This window comes from Suricata suricatta, chromosome 4 (assembly GCF_006229205.1).
Source record: "Suricata suricatta isolate VVHF042 chromosome 4, meerkat_22Aug2017_6uvM2_HiC, whole genome shotgun sequence".
Taxonomy (NCBI): Eukaryota; Metazoa; Chordata; class Mammalia; order Carnivora; family Herpestidae; genus Suricata; species Suricata suricatta.
The window spans coordinates 29,675,246-29,689,986 of NC_043703.1; the positions used below are offsets into that span (position 1 = coordinate 29,675,246).

General features: G+C 42.7%; 1 protein-coding gene across 1 annotated transcript in view; it reads left to right on the plus strand.

The window, feature by feature from the left end:
• Positions 1-2,735: 2,735 nt before the first annotated feature.
• Positions 2,736-14,741, plus strand: part of LOC115290543 — an 82,600-nt gene continuing 70,594 nt past the window's right edge. Inside the window, exons 1-3 of the mRNA XM_029938450.1 lie at positions 2,736-2,850; positions 3,348-3,426; positions 4,260-4,345. Coding sequence (XP_029794310.1) covers positions 2,736-2,850; positions 3,348-3,426; positions 4,260-4,345 — 280 coding nt within the window. The remainder of the gene's footprint in view (positions 2,851-3,347; positions 3,427-4,259; positions 4,346-14,741) is intronic.

Here is a 14,741-nt window from a genome sequence, read left to right on the forward strand (position 1 = left end):
ACCCTAAAAGGTGGTTTTTTTGAGGGGGGGGTTTGGTTTATTTATTTATTTTGAGAGTGGGGGAGGGGCAGGGGGGAGAGAGAGAGAGAGAGAGAGGGAGAAAGAATCCCAAGCAAGCTTGTGCCATCAGCGCAGAGCCCATTGTAGAGCTCAAACCCACGAACTGTGAGATCATGACCTGAGTTGAAACCAAGAATTGAATGCTTAACCAACTGAGCCACCCAGGTGTCCCCAGAGGTGTTCTTTAATCAGAGTTTCCTAGTGGTGATTCAGGGACCCAGCCTCCTTGTACCCTGTCGCTCTGCCATGTGGCTCTGCCGTCCTCTCTGTGTGGCTTCCAAAGTGGTTTTGTTTGTTGCATTAGGGCCAGTGGGTGCAGCAGGAGCACAGAGTACTGTGCATTGAAGTTCAATGGGTCAGACCTATGAGTGGTGCACGTCCCTTACAATCCCTTGTTAGAGTTCAATGTTGTAGCTATATAACTCCAAGGGAACTGGATATGAGGTTCAAGTGTGTGTCTAGGAAAGACTAGGAATGTGGCCAGCAGTCTTCGCCCCAAGTTAGCTTTCCTGCACCTCTATGTTGAAAACACAATTAACTTGGCAGCGTTAGGGTCCTGTGAGAGGGAACATGTTATTTTGGGTATAGTCTCAGCAAAGTGGCCTGAAAATTCTGGCTAGAATATTTTGTGGAACAAAGTGGGAACAGAAGTACAGAGAAGTAAAGGTGTGGTCAGGAGAGAGAGCTTCAGCACTGCTCACATGTCTGGAGTCCTTCTCCCATCTGTAAACTTCTGAGGCTCATAGGTTGGCTTTTAGTTGGTGAAATCTTTGCATCTGACCCAGTGTCTCAGCAGGGCACAAGGAGCATCTTCTTCATAGCTTTGCCGTGGACTGGGGACAGGGGTGGAAGGCCACTGGTCCTTGGGGTCCCATTTTTTGACATAATGTTCATTTGGCTGCAGGACCAAACTCACAAATCTCAGCGGCCAGCAGGTTAGAGAAGAGGGTGGCTGAGAGATGGAGAAGCTGACCACTGGGGCAAAAGCAGAACATATTATTTCCTTTCTCTAGATCTCTACTCTTTCCCTCATTTCCCTTCACTGGGTGTAACTTCTCCCTTGGAGAGAATATTTGTGCAGATCTCCTCCCTCCTGAGTCCCCTCCATCATCCAGGGTATGGGACATGTCACTGGGGAATATGCTATCCTGAAGTTCCATGGGAGAAGAGTCACTGGGCCGGCCCCCAGGACAGATACAAAGGCGATGACATTATTGGGTACCTTTGCCTTTGATTTTGTCTTCCCATTAGGTGCCTTTCCTGGGTTTATTTCTAGCTCTCTTGGTTGGAAAAATATCTGATAAAGGAATCTCGATAAAATCTTCACTCTTGTGTGGGGGTGGGTATTTCCATGGCATCAGGCTGCTCTTCACCCATCTTCAGCACAAACCCTTGTTGATGGGATTTCTGCTTCCCCAATGATTTCTGGAGGTCGTTGCCTGGGCAGACCCTCCTAGCTGCTCTCCAGAAGCTGGAGATGTATCCTTGAGATGCATATTCTTGAGATCAATTTTCTCCTCGTGAAGTTGGGTGATTTTATCCATGCCCCGAGTGGGGTCCATTTTCCTATAACCATTGAACAAATCACTGAATAAATCGGAAAAAGTTTTCAGCTGCCCCAACTAATATCCATTATAAGCCTGAGATTTTCATCTTTAGACAATGCACTGAGTTAAGCAACTGGTAAATTATGAAGATATTATTTAGTGGGAGAGCTGCTGGCCTTGGAATGATCTACATTTCAAACCGAAGACAGAGCTTCTTAAGATGTTTGTGTGCTAGGCATCAGCAGACTTAATGGTGCATGGGAAGAGATGGAGAGTCTCGGAGCAGCGTAACAATTACAGTGCGGTTTCTCTCACAATATACTCATGGCTCCTGGTGTGTATAGCATTCTTCCCCACTCCCACACTGCTCACCAGTTTGCCCCAGTGGTGTCCATTTTCATAGACCGATTGATTGCCCTGAACTCCTTCTCTGATATACCCATAAGGCAAAAATTCTTATGGGTTCTAGTGAACAAACAGCCTTTATTTGGATCCGTTAAATTATGTTCCTCACCTCTTATTCACAGCACACTGTTCTCTACTCTATAACCTTTAAATTAAATTATGGTAGGACACCCATGCAAGGGTATACCATGAGTAGTTGCCACTGACTGTGGACCATTGTGGGTTCTAGAAAGGGTTGAACATACAAAGATGAACTGAATAGCTTGGAAATAGCACAAGGGTACTTTCTTTATGGAGGGTATTGTGGGTTCATTTGTGTTTCCCAAAGAGATATGTTGAAATCCTAATTTCCAGTACCTGAGAATGTAGCTTTATTTGGAAATAAGGCCTTTAGCTTATGTAATCAGTTTCAGTTGAGGTCATCCTGGATTATGGTGGGTCCGAACTCACTGGTGTCCTTGTAAGAAAAAGCACATTTGTGCACAGAGACACACGGGGAGAGTGCCACGTGATGACAGAGGCACAGATTGGAGTGAATCAGCTGTGAGCCACGGAATGCCAGGGGCTGTTGGCAAGCGAGGAGAAAGTCATGGAACGGATTCTCCCTCAGAGCTTCCAGAAGGAACCAGCCCTGCCAACACCTTGACTTCAGACTTCCAGCTTCCATACTGTGAGAGAAAAAATGTCTGTTGTTTTAAGTTCCCCAGTTTGTAGTACTTTGTGATGGCGGCCCTGCAGGAAACCAGCCCTGAGGATAATGTTGACATCAGTCATCTCCTCCACCAACTTGATGTCACCGTTGCGCCCTGTGTCATGGAGATCCCGGATATGCCTACTGGTGGGAAAATGACTTTGATGGAATATTGTTCTCACTTAGAGGCAAGAGAAATTCTCTCTTTCTCTGCCCTTACCTCTCTTTCTCATTCCTCCCTCTCTCCCTACCCCCTTTGGCATCTTCAAAGTTCACGAATTGGTAAAAGCATCACAATAATACCCATACTTTTGTAAACAATATGTGTTGACAGGGGTCTATGTTTTTCTCTTTCCTTTTGAGATGCTGAGGTTTTAGTGAGCCTTGTCTTGTCAATACGGCAAGGCTTCAATCAAATAGCACTTGAATTCTTTTCAAAGACCTGCAAGATTGGAAAGATTCCAGCCTGTTAAGCGGGGAGTAATAGGTGTCATACACCATCCTCATCTCTGACAATCTCTCCTCTTCCCTTGCTGGATGGGTGAAAGAGAAGAGGTGTGGGGGGTGTGGCAGTGCAGGGTGGCACCAAGAAGAGGGACTGGCATTTTGTGCACTACTCACATTTACTGCTTATCTGCAAGCAGTTTGCAGAGTCCAAGGGGTCGTTAAGCCACTCCAGAGGTCCCGCTGCCGCCCTCGATATTTGGACTTGAAGAGGCCAAGGTACACACAGCCCAATTAAGCATGTGGCACTTTAATCAGATAAGGATTAAGGGCAAGCAAAGACAAGAATAGTACCTTTACTGATTTCTGGGAGATAATTAAATCAGACTTAACTGCACAGGGAGAGAAAGGATATGATAAGTTTATAAAAGAGAAGACCTTAAATTCTGCAACATTAAGTTAATGCTCTGCATCAACAAAGCGAAGAAATCTCCTGGCGGGGTGATATGGGCGCATCAGGACACTTAGTAGCTATTAAAAAAGATCGCAAAGGGCGGACGATAAATATCCATAGCCATTTGAGCATAATAAACTCACATATATTGAATAGTTGGATGAGATGTTCTTTTAACTGGCTGCATAGAATACAAAATTTTTCAACACAGAAAGGCAAATGACTTTACTTTTTGCTAGTGGAGTTCTCACTGAATATCCTTGCTGCCAATTTTAATTGATATTCCATTGAAGGTATTAATAAAACTTCAGAACATACCACTAGTTTTATATATATGTATATATATAATATGGTATCTCACACACACACACACACACACACACACACAGAGAGAGAGAGAGAGAGAGAGAGAGAGAGAGAGAGAGAGAGAGAGAGAGAGAGAGAGAGGGAGAGATGTCACCAGCTTTTATTCTGGAGAGAGTTTATGACAACCTTCCTGGCTGAAAATTGAACTTCCCTGATCCTCTTTACTCATCGATCAACAAAATGCATCTACACATATATACTAATCACCTAGAATGTAAATAATATATTTAATGTGTGTCACTCAGTGTTTATTTCAGAAGTAACTGTGATGATCAGGGTCCTTGGGTTGCAGGCAACAGAACATGACTTTGGACAATTTAAGAAGGGAAATTTACCAGGAAATCAGCACATCCACCAGAAAGCTGAGAATCAGGCTTGGTAAGTCATTACTTAAGGCTGCTCTGGGGGCTGGGAGTGTTTTCAGACCAGGTACAACCATGTCCAGGCACCATGGCGGAGAACTATGGAATTCCAACTGCTTCTTCCATCTCAATGCCTTTCACATAAGATGCAAATCCTGGGCTTCTGGCTTTTCCAAGGAAGTGTGGGGAAAGCTGGTTAATGTGACATTTTCAGTGGGATGCAGACAATGGATTTACTGTTCCGCCAATACAACCTACTGGGAAAGAAGTTATTCTCCAAAACAAAATGTGTGTCCTACAGGAAGGAGATGTGAATACTGAGCTGCCAAAAATATTAAACACATATGCAAGTAAGTCTCTACTGCAGTAGTTTATATTTGTGTCTTTACATTTGATTTAAGTTATTGTATATGCATACACAAATAATACATATTACATTATATTACAATACACATTATATCATATGCATTTGTATATATACCTAGGCCTTTGCTACTTTTAAATAGCATCTTGCAATGGTCAGGCTAAACCAATACTTCACAACCAAAGTTTTATAGACTTGATAAAGATCTTGAAGGCTGTGAAACACTTTTTTGATGGTTCTCTTCTGGAAATAATTTTCCCTAACCTGAATTATTTCTGTTTTAGAATCTAGCAGAGAAGGGGGGGACCTGGGTGGCTCAGTTGGTTGGACGTCCGACTTTGGCTCAGGTCATGATCTCATCGGTCATGGGTTCGAGCCCTGTGTCAGGCTCTGTGCTGACAGCTAGCTCAGAGCCTGGGGCCTGTCTTCAGATTCTGTGTCTCCTTCTCTCTCTGACCCTCCCCTGCTCATGTTCTCTCTCTCTCTCTCTCTGTCTCTCAAAAATAAATAAATGTTAAAAAAGTTTTAGAATCTAGCAGAGAAGGAAAGAAGGTAATGCACTGAATAAAAAACACACCTGTTGATTTATGGGGTGCCTCAATGGTGACTCAGAGATGAGCAGATCTTTAATTTGTTACTTGTTGAAAAGGTGTAGTGGACATGCATGGGGGGGGGTTGAAATTATTGTAGGACCAACAGCCTTTTGAAAGGAAAAGGGTCACAAGTGTAGAAGAGTCTTGTATCACAAGCCAGGCAGTTGAAAAGAAAGAGGAGAATGAATATGTAATTATCCAGTCTAGGCCATTTTTTGAGACTAAAAAATTATCAGAATTTCTACTTGATGAGTATATCTTTTGTCTTGGATTTGTTTCTAGAAATAGTTAAACAGTTGTTATTTAGCTGTATTTATGGATAAACATCTTGGTCATATTCAATATAGATAATACAATTTAATTAAAAGTGGGGTAGTCACAGTTAATTCATATACAAATACAGAGGAACCTAACTTTTAAAGAGTGATTTCTATTAAAACATAGTCTAGTAATTTGAAAACCCTGACATTTGTTTTTTTGTTTTGTTTTGTTTTTTGAAAACACTGACATTTATAATAAAAAAAAAGGCAAATTCTAAGTTGTTACATTTTGAATCCTGAGTTTCTGTTAATGGCTTGACCTATAATCACTGATACACATTCACTGCAAACTAAGTGCTTTCAGTAGAGTTAGAGGTTATTAATTTGAGTGAACTGAAAGGAATGGTCTTTTCTTTAGGTGATTTCTTTTCATTTTTTTTCTTTTTAAAAAACGTTTATTTTGAGAGAAAAAGAGAGAGAGAGAGAGAGAGAGAGAAAGGAGAAAGAGAGAGCATGCACAGCAGGGGGAAGGGCAGAGAGAGAGGAGAGAGAGAATCCTAAGCAGGATCCAAACTCTCAGGGTGGGGCCTAACTCTGGGCTTGATCTCAGGAACCATGAGATCATGACCTCAGCTGAAATGGAGTCAGACACTTAACCAACTGAGCCCCTCAGGCTCCCCTGTGTAATTTCCTTTTAAATCCAACCATTGGGTGCCTGGGTTGCTCAGTCAGTTAAGCATCTGACTTCAACTCAGGTCATGAGCTCATGGTTCATGGGTTTAAGCCCTGCATCCGCCTCTGTGATGACAACTTGGAGCCTGGAGCCTGCTTCAGATTCTGTTTCTCTCTCTTCCTCTGCCTTTTCCCCACTCAAACTTTGTCTCTCTCTCTCTCTCTCTCTCTCTCTCAAAAATAAACAAACAGTAAATGAATGAATGAATGAATAAAGAAATAAATCTAACCAAGGTATGACTTTATTTTTTCACAACTCTGCCATGTTGGGGTTCAGAGGTTTGTTTCTTTGTTTTCCTTAGCTCTCCAATGTTGGGTAACTCTTTACTCCCTCTGCGGCTGACTGGTATGTAAGAATTACTAGATGGTCAGCCCTGTAGACCAGCTTTGCCTTTACTGATATGGGGCTTCAGGAACTTGTCAACCATTATAAAACTAAAGCAGGAAACGGATGGTAATAGAATTGATGTCCAAGGTGAACAGTTAACGTTACTATGATTTTCTTAATGAAAGGATCTTTAACCGTGGCACTGGCACAAAAATAGCAGCCAGGCATATACAGAAATGTGAGAATATCAAACAAAATCTTAAGCAAGGGCACTTAATGTGGAAATAAGAGTTCCCTGGGCCCTGGAGGAGGTCTGACGGAGAAACTGCTGGGTCAGAAGACCTAGATCATAAATCAAAGAGAGCTTGCATTAGGGGAAGATGAGCTACCCCTCGGGAGAGGTGGGCTGGGCTTCATTCTTGGAGTTTCCTCCTATTATCTTACTCCCCCTGGGTTCCCTCCCACCCCTCCCAATCCCTTAGAAACTTTTGTCTATGGGGGTGGTTGCTATAACTGGGTTTGAAGGCTTTTCTTCTATTATTCTTACAAAATCTCCCTGGAGTAGGCTAATATTATCAGCATTTTACAGATGAGAGAACATATGTCACTGGCCTACAATTATAAAGAAAATGGCAAAGCAGAGATTAGAAATTTGTTCTGTGCTTCGTTACCTAAAAAGGGTTCATGATGTTTATGTGATCAATACTGGAGTAAGTGGTGCAAAGGTTCAGAAATACCCGCAGGATTTCAGAAGGGCAATTGCATCCCCACCCCAAGGATTCTTCCTCCTCCTCCTCCTCCTCCTCCTCCTCCTTCTCCTCCCCCTTCTCCTTCTTCCAAAAATTTCAGAGGGAAACTTCTCAGTTCTCTTAGAAAACAGAAAGAAAAAAAATGTCTCCCCTTCTCCCTGGAACATCTTTTAAAAATGGGCTTTCATACCTCAACCCAGTGGTAGAGGAAAATCAGATACTGTCTTGGGGCTTCGATATTTTGGAAGGTCCTATGTTCACAGTGGAGAGAGGTCTTTGGGTCAGGTCTCTGCAGCAAGCGGTGGCAGGACCGAGGCCATCAGCAGATACGGAGACAGCATTGTGGTGTGGTCCTGCAGGAAGAGCAGCACATGGTGGCTTCTCTGTCACACCCTCGAGTCATGAGACTAAGACCAGGGCTGGTGGCAAGTCAGTGTCCTCATGACATGTCCTTCAGGGCCTGTGTTGGCAGCCTTCTTGAAATCCTTCTTCCTCTCTGTTTCTTTTCTTTTAAAAATTTTTTAAAATGTATACTTATTTTTGAAAGAGAGAGACAGAGTGTGAGTGGGGGAGGGGCAGAAAGAGAGAGACACAGAATCTGAAGGAGGCTCCAGGCTCTGAGCTGTCAGCACAGAACGCGAGGTGGGCATCGTGAACCAGGAGATCATGACCTGAGCTGATGCATAAATGACTGAGCACCCCCCAGCCCCCGCAAATATTTCTTTTATCTGTATTGCTTGTCAAAATCTCGGGAAGGTAAAAGCAGATGTTCATTTTGTAATATTAGGTCTCAGAGAAGAGGGATTACGATTCAGTGACTGATTTGTTTTCTGTGTTAGCTCCATTGGACAGGTGAGCCTCAACAAGTCCCAGGGGTCGGCACCTCAGGGATCTCATCTGTAAAATGGAGCCCATCTTCCGGCTGTTGACAGGATGTTTGGAAGGATCGGTGAGTTAAGTAAAGCTGCTGTGCACAGTACAAACTAGTCTATGTTTGGTACTTTGGGTTATAATCCCAGGTCTTTCAGACAAGGTCTGAATTCTGCCTTTCAGAGTTACACATTGGTGTTATTGGTGTAAATAATCAGTGTAGAAATGTGTAGACAGAGCACCTCAATGTTGGGAACTCAGGCCTGTGGTTTCCATAGTTGGTCATTACTCTAGTCTCTCCCAGTTTGTGTGATTGCCACAAAATCACTTAAACGTGGTGTCTCAGTGTTCTCTGTTTGATAAAGCATCACTTACCCACCTAGGGCTTAATGAATTGAAAGTTTTACTGCTTAGAAAATAATCAGGTGTTAAAAGAAGCACAAAATATACTATCATTTTCTGAAGGTTAATAGGCTTTTTCTACTTCTGTTTTTTCCTGCACAGCATTGCCATCTAACATGAAGCTGCTTCTCCCGATGAAGCAGAGATTGAAATGTCACACCAGCATGATCAATTAGATGATGTAGAAGAGAGGCATTTGCTACCTGACCTTAATCCACAGGGCGGGAATGGCTGAGTGGAGAAGACTGAATACAGAGAGACTCAAAGGCAGAGGAAATTAGCACAGTATAGTTTACACAGGCACAAGGCGGCATAAATGTTGATTCATGACGAAAAGGACCTCCTCGGGTTAAAGACTTCTTATGATGTGTACTGGCTCGCTTGCTCGTTCAATTCGGAGTGAGTACAAAATAAATATAAGCACCTTTCACAAAGGAAATATGGTAGAACAGAAGGAAGCAGGTAAGTTTTTGTAAAAAGTCTAGAATTTGTATCACCGAACTTGCTTAACCAAAGGGACAGGGACAGAGAGATGCAAACTGTATGCGCCTGTCAGATGCTCTATGAAGGAGACAGTGGGGGCTATGACGTAGGGACCATGAGAGTTGTCTTCCCATGGTTAAAGCCCTGTGGTGGGAATGGGTTCCCCATACTGGGGACTTGGTAGAGGTCACCGGAGCAGCCCTGGCAAGCTCCCCCGTGTTGGATCAATGCCTAACTGTGGTTGTAAAGGGATTCTTGCATTAAATGAGATGACTTCAGTCACTCCCTAATACACCTCCTCTGGAGCTTTACAGCCCCTTGGAGAGGTCTAAAATGGTTTTGAAGCGTGTTCAGGAGCAGAACTGAATGAACTCGGTTGCTGTTTAGGCTTTGATAGAATTAGCCCTTCTCAGTAGCATGGGTGCCTGCCGTAGGCCTGGGCATGGTTGCTGGTCTGTTTTGATTATGGACAGCTGGTGTCAGCTAAGGGCTTTATCAGATGAGTCATGCCTGGTAACAATGATATGAAGTGTTTCTCCCTGGGCGATTAGTTGATATCTCTTATGTTTACTCTTTCAGTTTTGTATTTATTTTTCTTCTCCATTTAAGCACAACTTAATGTAAAAGTGTTGTGGTTGGGAATCCATTTCCCCAAATAAGCCACTATTTTTTTTCCCTAAGATCCATTTGGTTGCTTCTATTTATGGAGCTCAATTGTGAGATATCAATTTATCATGCAGTGGAAAACCAGCAGGAGGTTCAGAGGAAAGCCATGGAAATGATGAGGACTAGGAAAATGAAATGCAAACACGTATCCTGGGGACGTGAGGTTGAAGATTATGTTGATGCTTGTTTGCATGTCACTTTTCCTGGCACAGTCCTCAAAGGCGTGCGTGTTGATTAACTGGTGGACACCCGGCTGTGGTCTTCTAGCTGCTGAAGGCTAACGGGGAGGGTGTTTTCTGTTGAGACATGGGTATGAGCTTCAGGATGGTCACATAGTAGGTACCCCGTATTCAACACATAGTCATTGTATGAAATTGAATTCAATGGTAGTTTTAATACAGGCATCCCGCTGATAGTAAAGATCATTAAACTTTAAAATGTGTTCCCGAGGAACACCATGGCATCTTCATTTGAGAGCATCTTTGAAATTGGGTTGCTAATTATCTGTTTAGAATAAAAGCAGAGAAATGGTTCTGAGTACTTCATAAGGACTCCTACGGTTCTCAATTCCAGTTGTGCGCTTTGCTTGTGTGTAAGCAAAGCACTGACTCCGTAACTCAGGGGTGAAATAACACATGCATAAAAGATGGTAGACAGTATCTTCTATTTGAAATCATCCTTTTCCTCTAATCAAAAAGTATAAGATCATCCTGGTTCTGCACTATCAAGTTTCCTGATAAAATATTATCACATGTGTTCCGGAGAGTGGCCAACACGTGTTGCAAATCTACCTTTGTCTCTGGGAGAAATCGATTCCGGGGAACAAAGGAGAGAATAAAATTTTGACTTTTCTTTAGACAGTCACTGCTGGAGGACATAATGTTCCAGATCAAATAATGCCAGTAAGAGTTCATTGTTTCAAGCTGGAGGATGCTTATACTGGTGCCATTGGAGAAATTTCTTGTTCCTCTTTTTCTGGTTGATGAATACTATGGTAGACATTTCAGAGAAAATCAATTCTCCAGGATCCATTTTCTCCCTTGTCCTACTACCTCCATTTTCAGCCAGGAAGTTTAGGTGACCTTGACCCTATCTCCAGTTACCTAATCAGGTGGCTCTGATAGGCTTAGTCTAATTGGCATATCCCAGTCTCCCTGTCCACATGGGAAGAGCATGTGACACAATCAGGCCAATGAGAGTATGAATTCCAGAAGAGACCTTCTCTTTCTCTGGATGGTGTGGGGAGGGGATGTGAGGGCTGACACTGCAGCAGCCACTTTGTTACTAGGAGGGAGAGCTCAGATCCTGTGAGATGCAGCTTACTAGCTCTCTGTTCTTTAGTTTCCTGATCTTAAAAAATTTTTTTAATGTTTATTTATTTTTGAAAGAGAGAGGGAGACAGAGCAGGAGCTGGGGAGGGGCAGAGAGAGAGGGAGACGCAGAATCTGAAGCAGGCTCCAGGCTCTGAGCTGTCAGCACAGAGTCCCATGCGGGGCTTAAACTCATGAGCTGTGAGATTATGACCTGAGCTGAAGTCTGAGGCTTAACCGACTGAGTCACCCAGGCGCCCCTTGTTTCTTCATCTTTAAAATGGAGATGATAATAATACTTTCCTGTAGGTTCATTGTGAAATTAAGCTGTTTAACTTATGTAAAATGCTTAGAATAGTAAGCACTCAATAAATGATATTTCTTATTAGTAGATATAGTATATTTCCTCTATGTTAAGAAAAAAGCATCATTTCCATACTTTTTCCTTTCTGAGCTCAATAATGTTTTGGATCTGTGCTGTTTGGTTAACTATATCTCATTTCTTAAATTTTCTATTGTCTCTACATTTAAGCGATCACTAAAAAGCCTTCATTGAGTTTCAGATTTTCCACAAAATCGAGTTTCCAGTAATACAGTGTCCATGTCTGCATTTAAATAGTGAAGGCTTCGGGACTGATCTCTAATCTGAGAGGCATCTCTGGACTTCTCCTGCCTCCAGCATTCCTGATTCTTCTCTGCAGCTCTGTCTGGGGGTAGGTTTGCAGAGAAGGAAGAATTGAGACCTAGAGGAACGAGAGAGAGGAAGGGCTGTCATACTGTTTTCCAGCAGCTTCCACAGACTGGATGTGTTTTCAGATGGTCCCCAAACTGGGGGCATCTTCTGAGCTTCAAGAGTCTGAGCTAGTAAAGGTCTGCATGTGTCTGTGTCAGGGAGGTCAAAGGCTACACACACAAACAGGCTTCTGTGCTGTCCTTGCTGTCCCAGTAGCATTTCTTCCTTCAATATCCGCGTTGATTTATTATTTGAAAGATATGAAGATTAACAGAGATAGAGAAAAATGGTTAGAATCCATTGTAGACGAGATCATGGATTCTTCTTTGAAAAGGAACTATTTCATTTTAATAAGAAACTTGTCAAGGTTTTGGTTAAATTTGACAGAACAAAGACCTCTGATATTTATAGATATTCTCATAGTGCTTTGGGAGAGGCAAATAGGAACCGTGTGAAGATATGCGCATTTAAAACAAAAAGCGTCTACAGTATAGGTCAGCTGTGGGATGCCAGAAGGTAAGACCAGAAGGGGAACTTTCATACTTTCATGTTTTTATCCTGTGTTCATCTATATTGTTTGAATTTTATATTATGGTGAATTTATGTATTACTTGCATAATTTTAAGAAATTAACTAACGTAAAAAAAAGAAATGAAGATGTCAGTAATCTCATCCAAGTTAAAGGTTATATTTTCTATGACAAATTGTTCAGATTCAGGTTATTGAAATCATTCCTGGTGTTTATTGTTGAGTCATTTAATGATTGAGGTGAATTCAGACTCTATTATACTTAAATTTGGGGTATATAGTGAACTCCTTGTCCATGTTTGGAACATTATATAATTTGATGTTTCTGAAAGACTGCTTTACTGATCTCTTTTCTGAACCCCCTCAGCCCCATTTTTAATACTGTAGATATTTGGGCTGTATTTACATCTGTAAATGTAAATAGTCACCATGAGTGTGAGGTTACTGCAAAGTTTCCCTCGTGAGGCAAATGACTCTCAGGCAAAATAGAGAGATTTGTTTTGCCCGAGAGATTGTTCTGAGATAAAACAGCACATATTTTTGGATATTTACAACTCTTGGCTTTCACCACTTCCTGTTGACTGAGAATCATTGGCCTCATGAGCAGAACTTTGCAGTTACCTCACACTTGTGGTGACTGGAACTTTCTGCAGCCGTTAGATCCGGCCGCTCATGAAAAGCAGACATTTCAAGTGAGGTGGGCCCTTGGGTCATCCAGCTCAACCTTTCAGCTCACATATGGGGAGAGGTTGGCCCAGGATGCTGAGGGATTTCCACGGTCCTTGCATTCCTGTCAGGGGCGGGATGGGGACTGGAGGCCGCTTCCTCTGGCTCACTCTGCTTCCCGACACATAGTGAGTTGAGAAGTCACTCAGAAGTCAGCTTGCTCACTTCATGTGCATTCTGGATGCTACAGAATGAGGCATGTGGGTGGGACTTGGGGAATCCGGATGGTGGGGAGTGAAGTTAGTGCAGTAGAAGATAGCAGGAATCAACAATAAAGAGACAGGGTTAAGCTGAGGAATAGTTTACATCTGCAGGGCAGTTTGAAAAGATTATTTTCTTTCTGCTTATAAAAATAATACATGCTCAGTTCCTTCATAAGGAAGGAAATTAAAATGACTTTCAACTACATTTTCAAGAAGTGATCAAGATTAATATTGTGGGGGCGCCTGGGCGGCTCAGTCGGTTGAGTGTTCGGCTTCAGCTCAGGTCATGATCTCATGGTTCTGGTTCGAGCACAGAGCCCACTTCGGATCCTCTGTCTCCCTCTCCCGCTGCACCTCCCCCACTCACACTCTCTCAAAAAATAATTAAACATTTACAATTAAAAAATAAAAATAAATAAGCCAACACTTAAAGAAATAGATTAATATTGTGGAATTATATGCACATGCCTACATGTATAATCAAACAAGATCGTGCTGCGTACGTAATTTAGTATGCTGGTTTTTTCACTTAACATTACATGGGAGCATTTCCCCATGTCACTGAATGTTCTGCAAAAAACTTGATTTTTAGATAACTAATATTCTCCAGTTGTTCCTTTTGATTTTTACTGTTTTAAGTGATGAACTGTTGGGACTGGATGAGGCAGAATAAACCCTGATAGAGAATTAAAAGACAGGGTGGAAAGGTTTGGCGTGATGACCTGAGACGTCAGCATGGAAGGAACGTGACAATGGCAGTCAGTCTTCTGCCAGCAGCAACATGAGGTTGCTGAGCGGCAGGTGACAGAAAGTCAATTCAAAGACACACACTTAAGACAGTGTAATAGTTTTTTATTTTGTCCTCTCTACCGGCGTACATTTGTAATGCAAAGCACTGTTCGGGCCACAGACTGGTCCTTCCAGGCCGCCACGGGACAAAGCCCTCTTCTCCCGGGTGGGCGCAGGTGCACAACTGACTTCTCAGAATTCAGATGATTATCCAGCCCGTCCCCTTGGACACACAGCCTTCAAACCGCCACTGGTTATTACTCTTCCACGAGAAGCAGGGCCATTAAGGGAGGAAGAGGTAAAGTTTAAAAGTGTCCATGTTGTTCCTTGTTAATCAGTTCTGCTAAAAGGTGTAATGAAAAATGAGGTCACATATTTGAAGCGCTGGCCTTCATCTACTTTATCAGTTCTGTGCTGCCATAGATAATCGAGAAATTTGCAGAGCAAGGAGTACCAACATACCCTCAAAGATGCAAGTCAAATTCAGCATCAGGGCCAGTTTATCACTTGGCGCTGGCGGGCAGCTTAGCCTGTTAGGTCAGAGAGGACCCCGCTTCGGGAAAGGGTAGAGCGAATGGGGCTGGGACACAGATGACCTCTAGCCTCCTTCGGGGGCCTCTGGGCACAATAATGGTGTTCCTCCCCTCATTCCCCACTTTTTCAGATTCCTGGTATG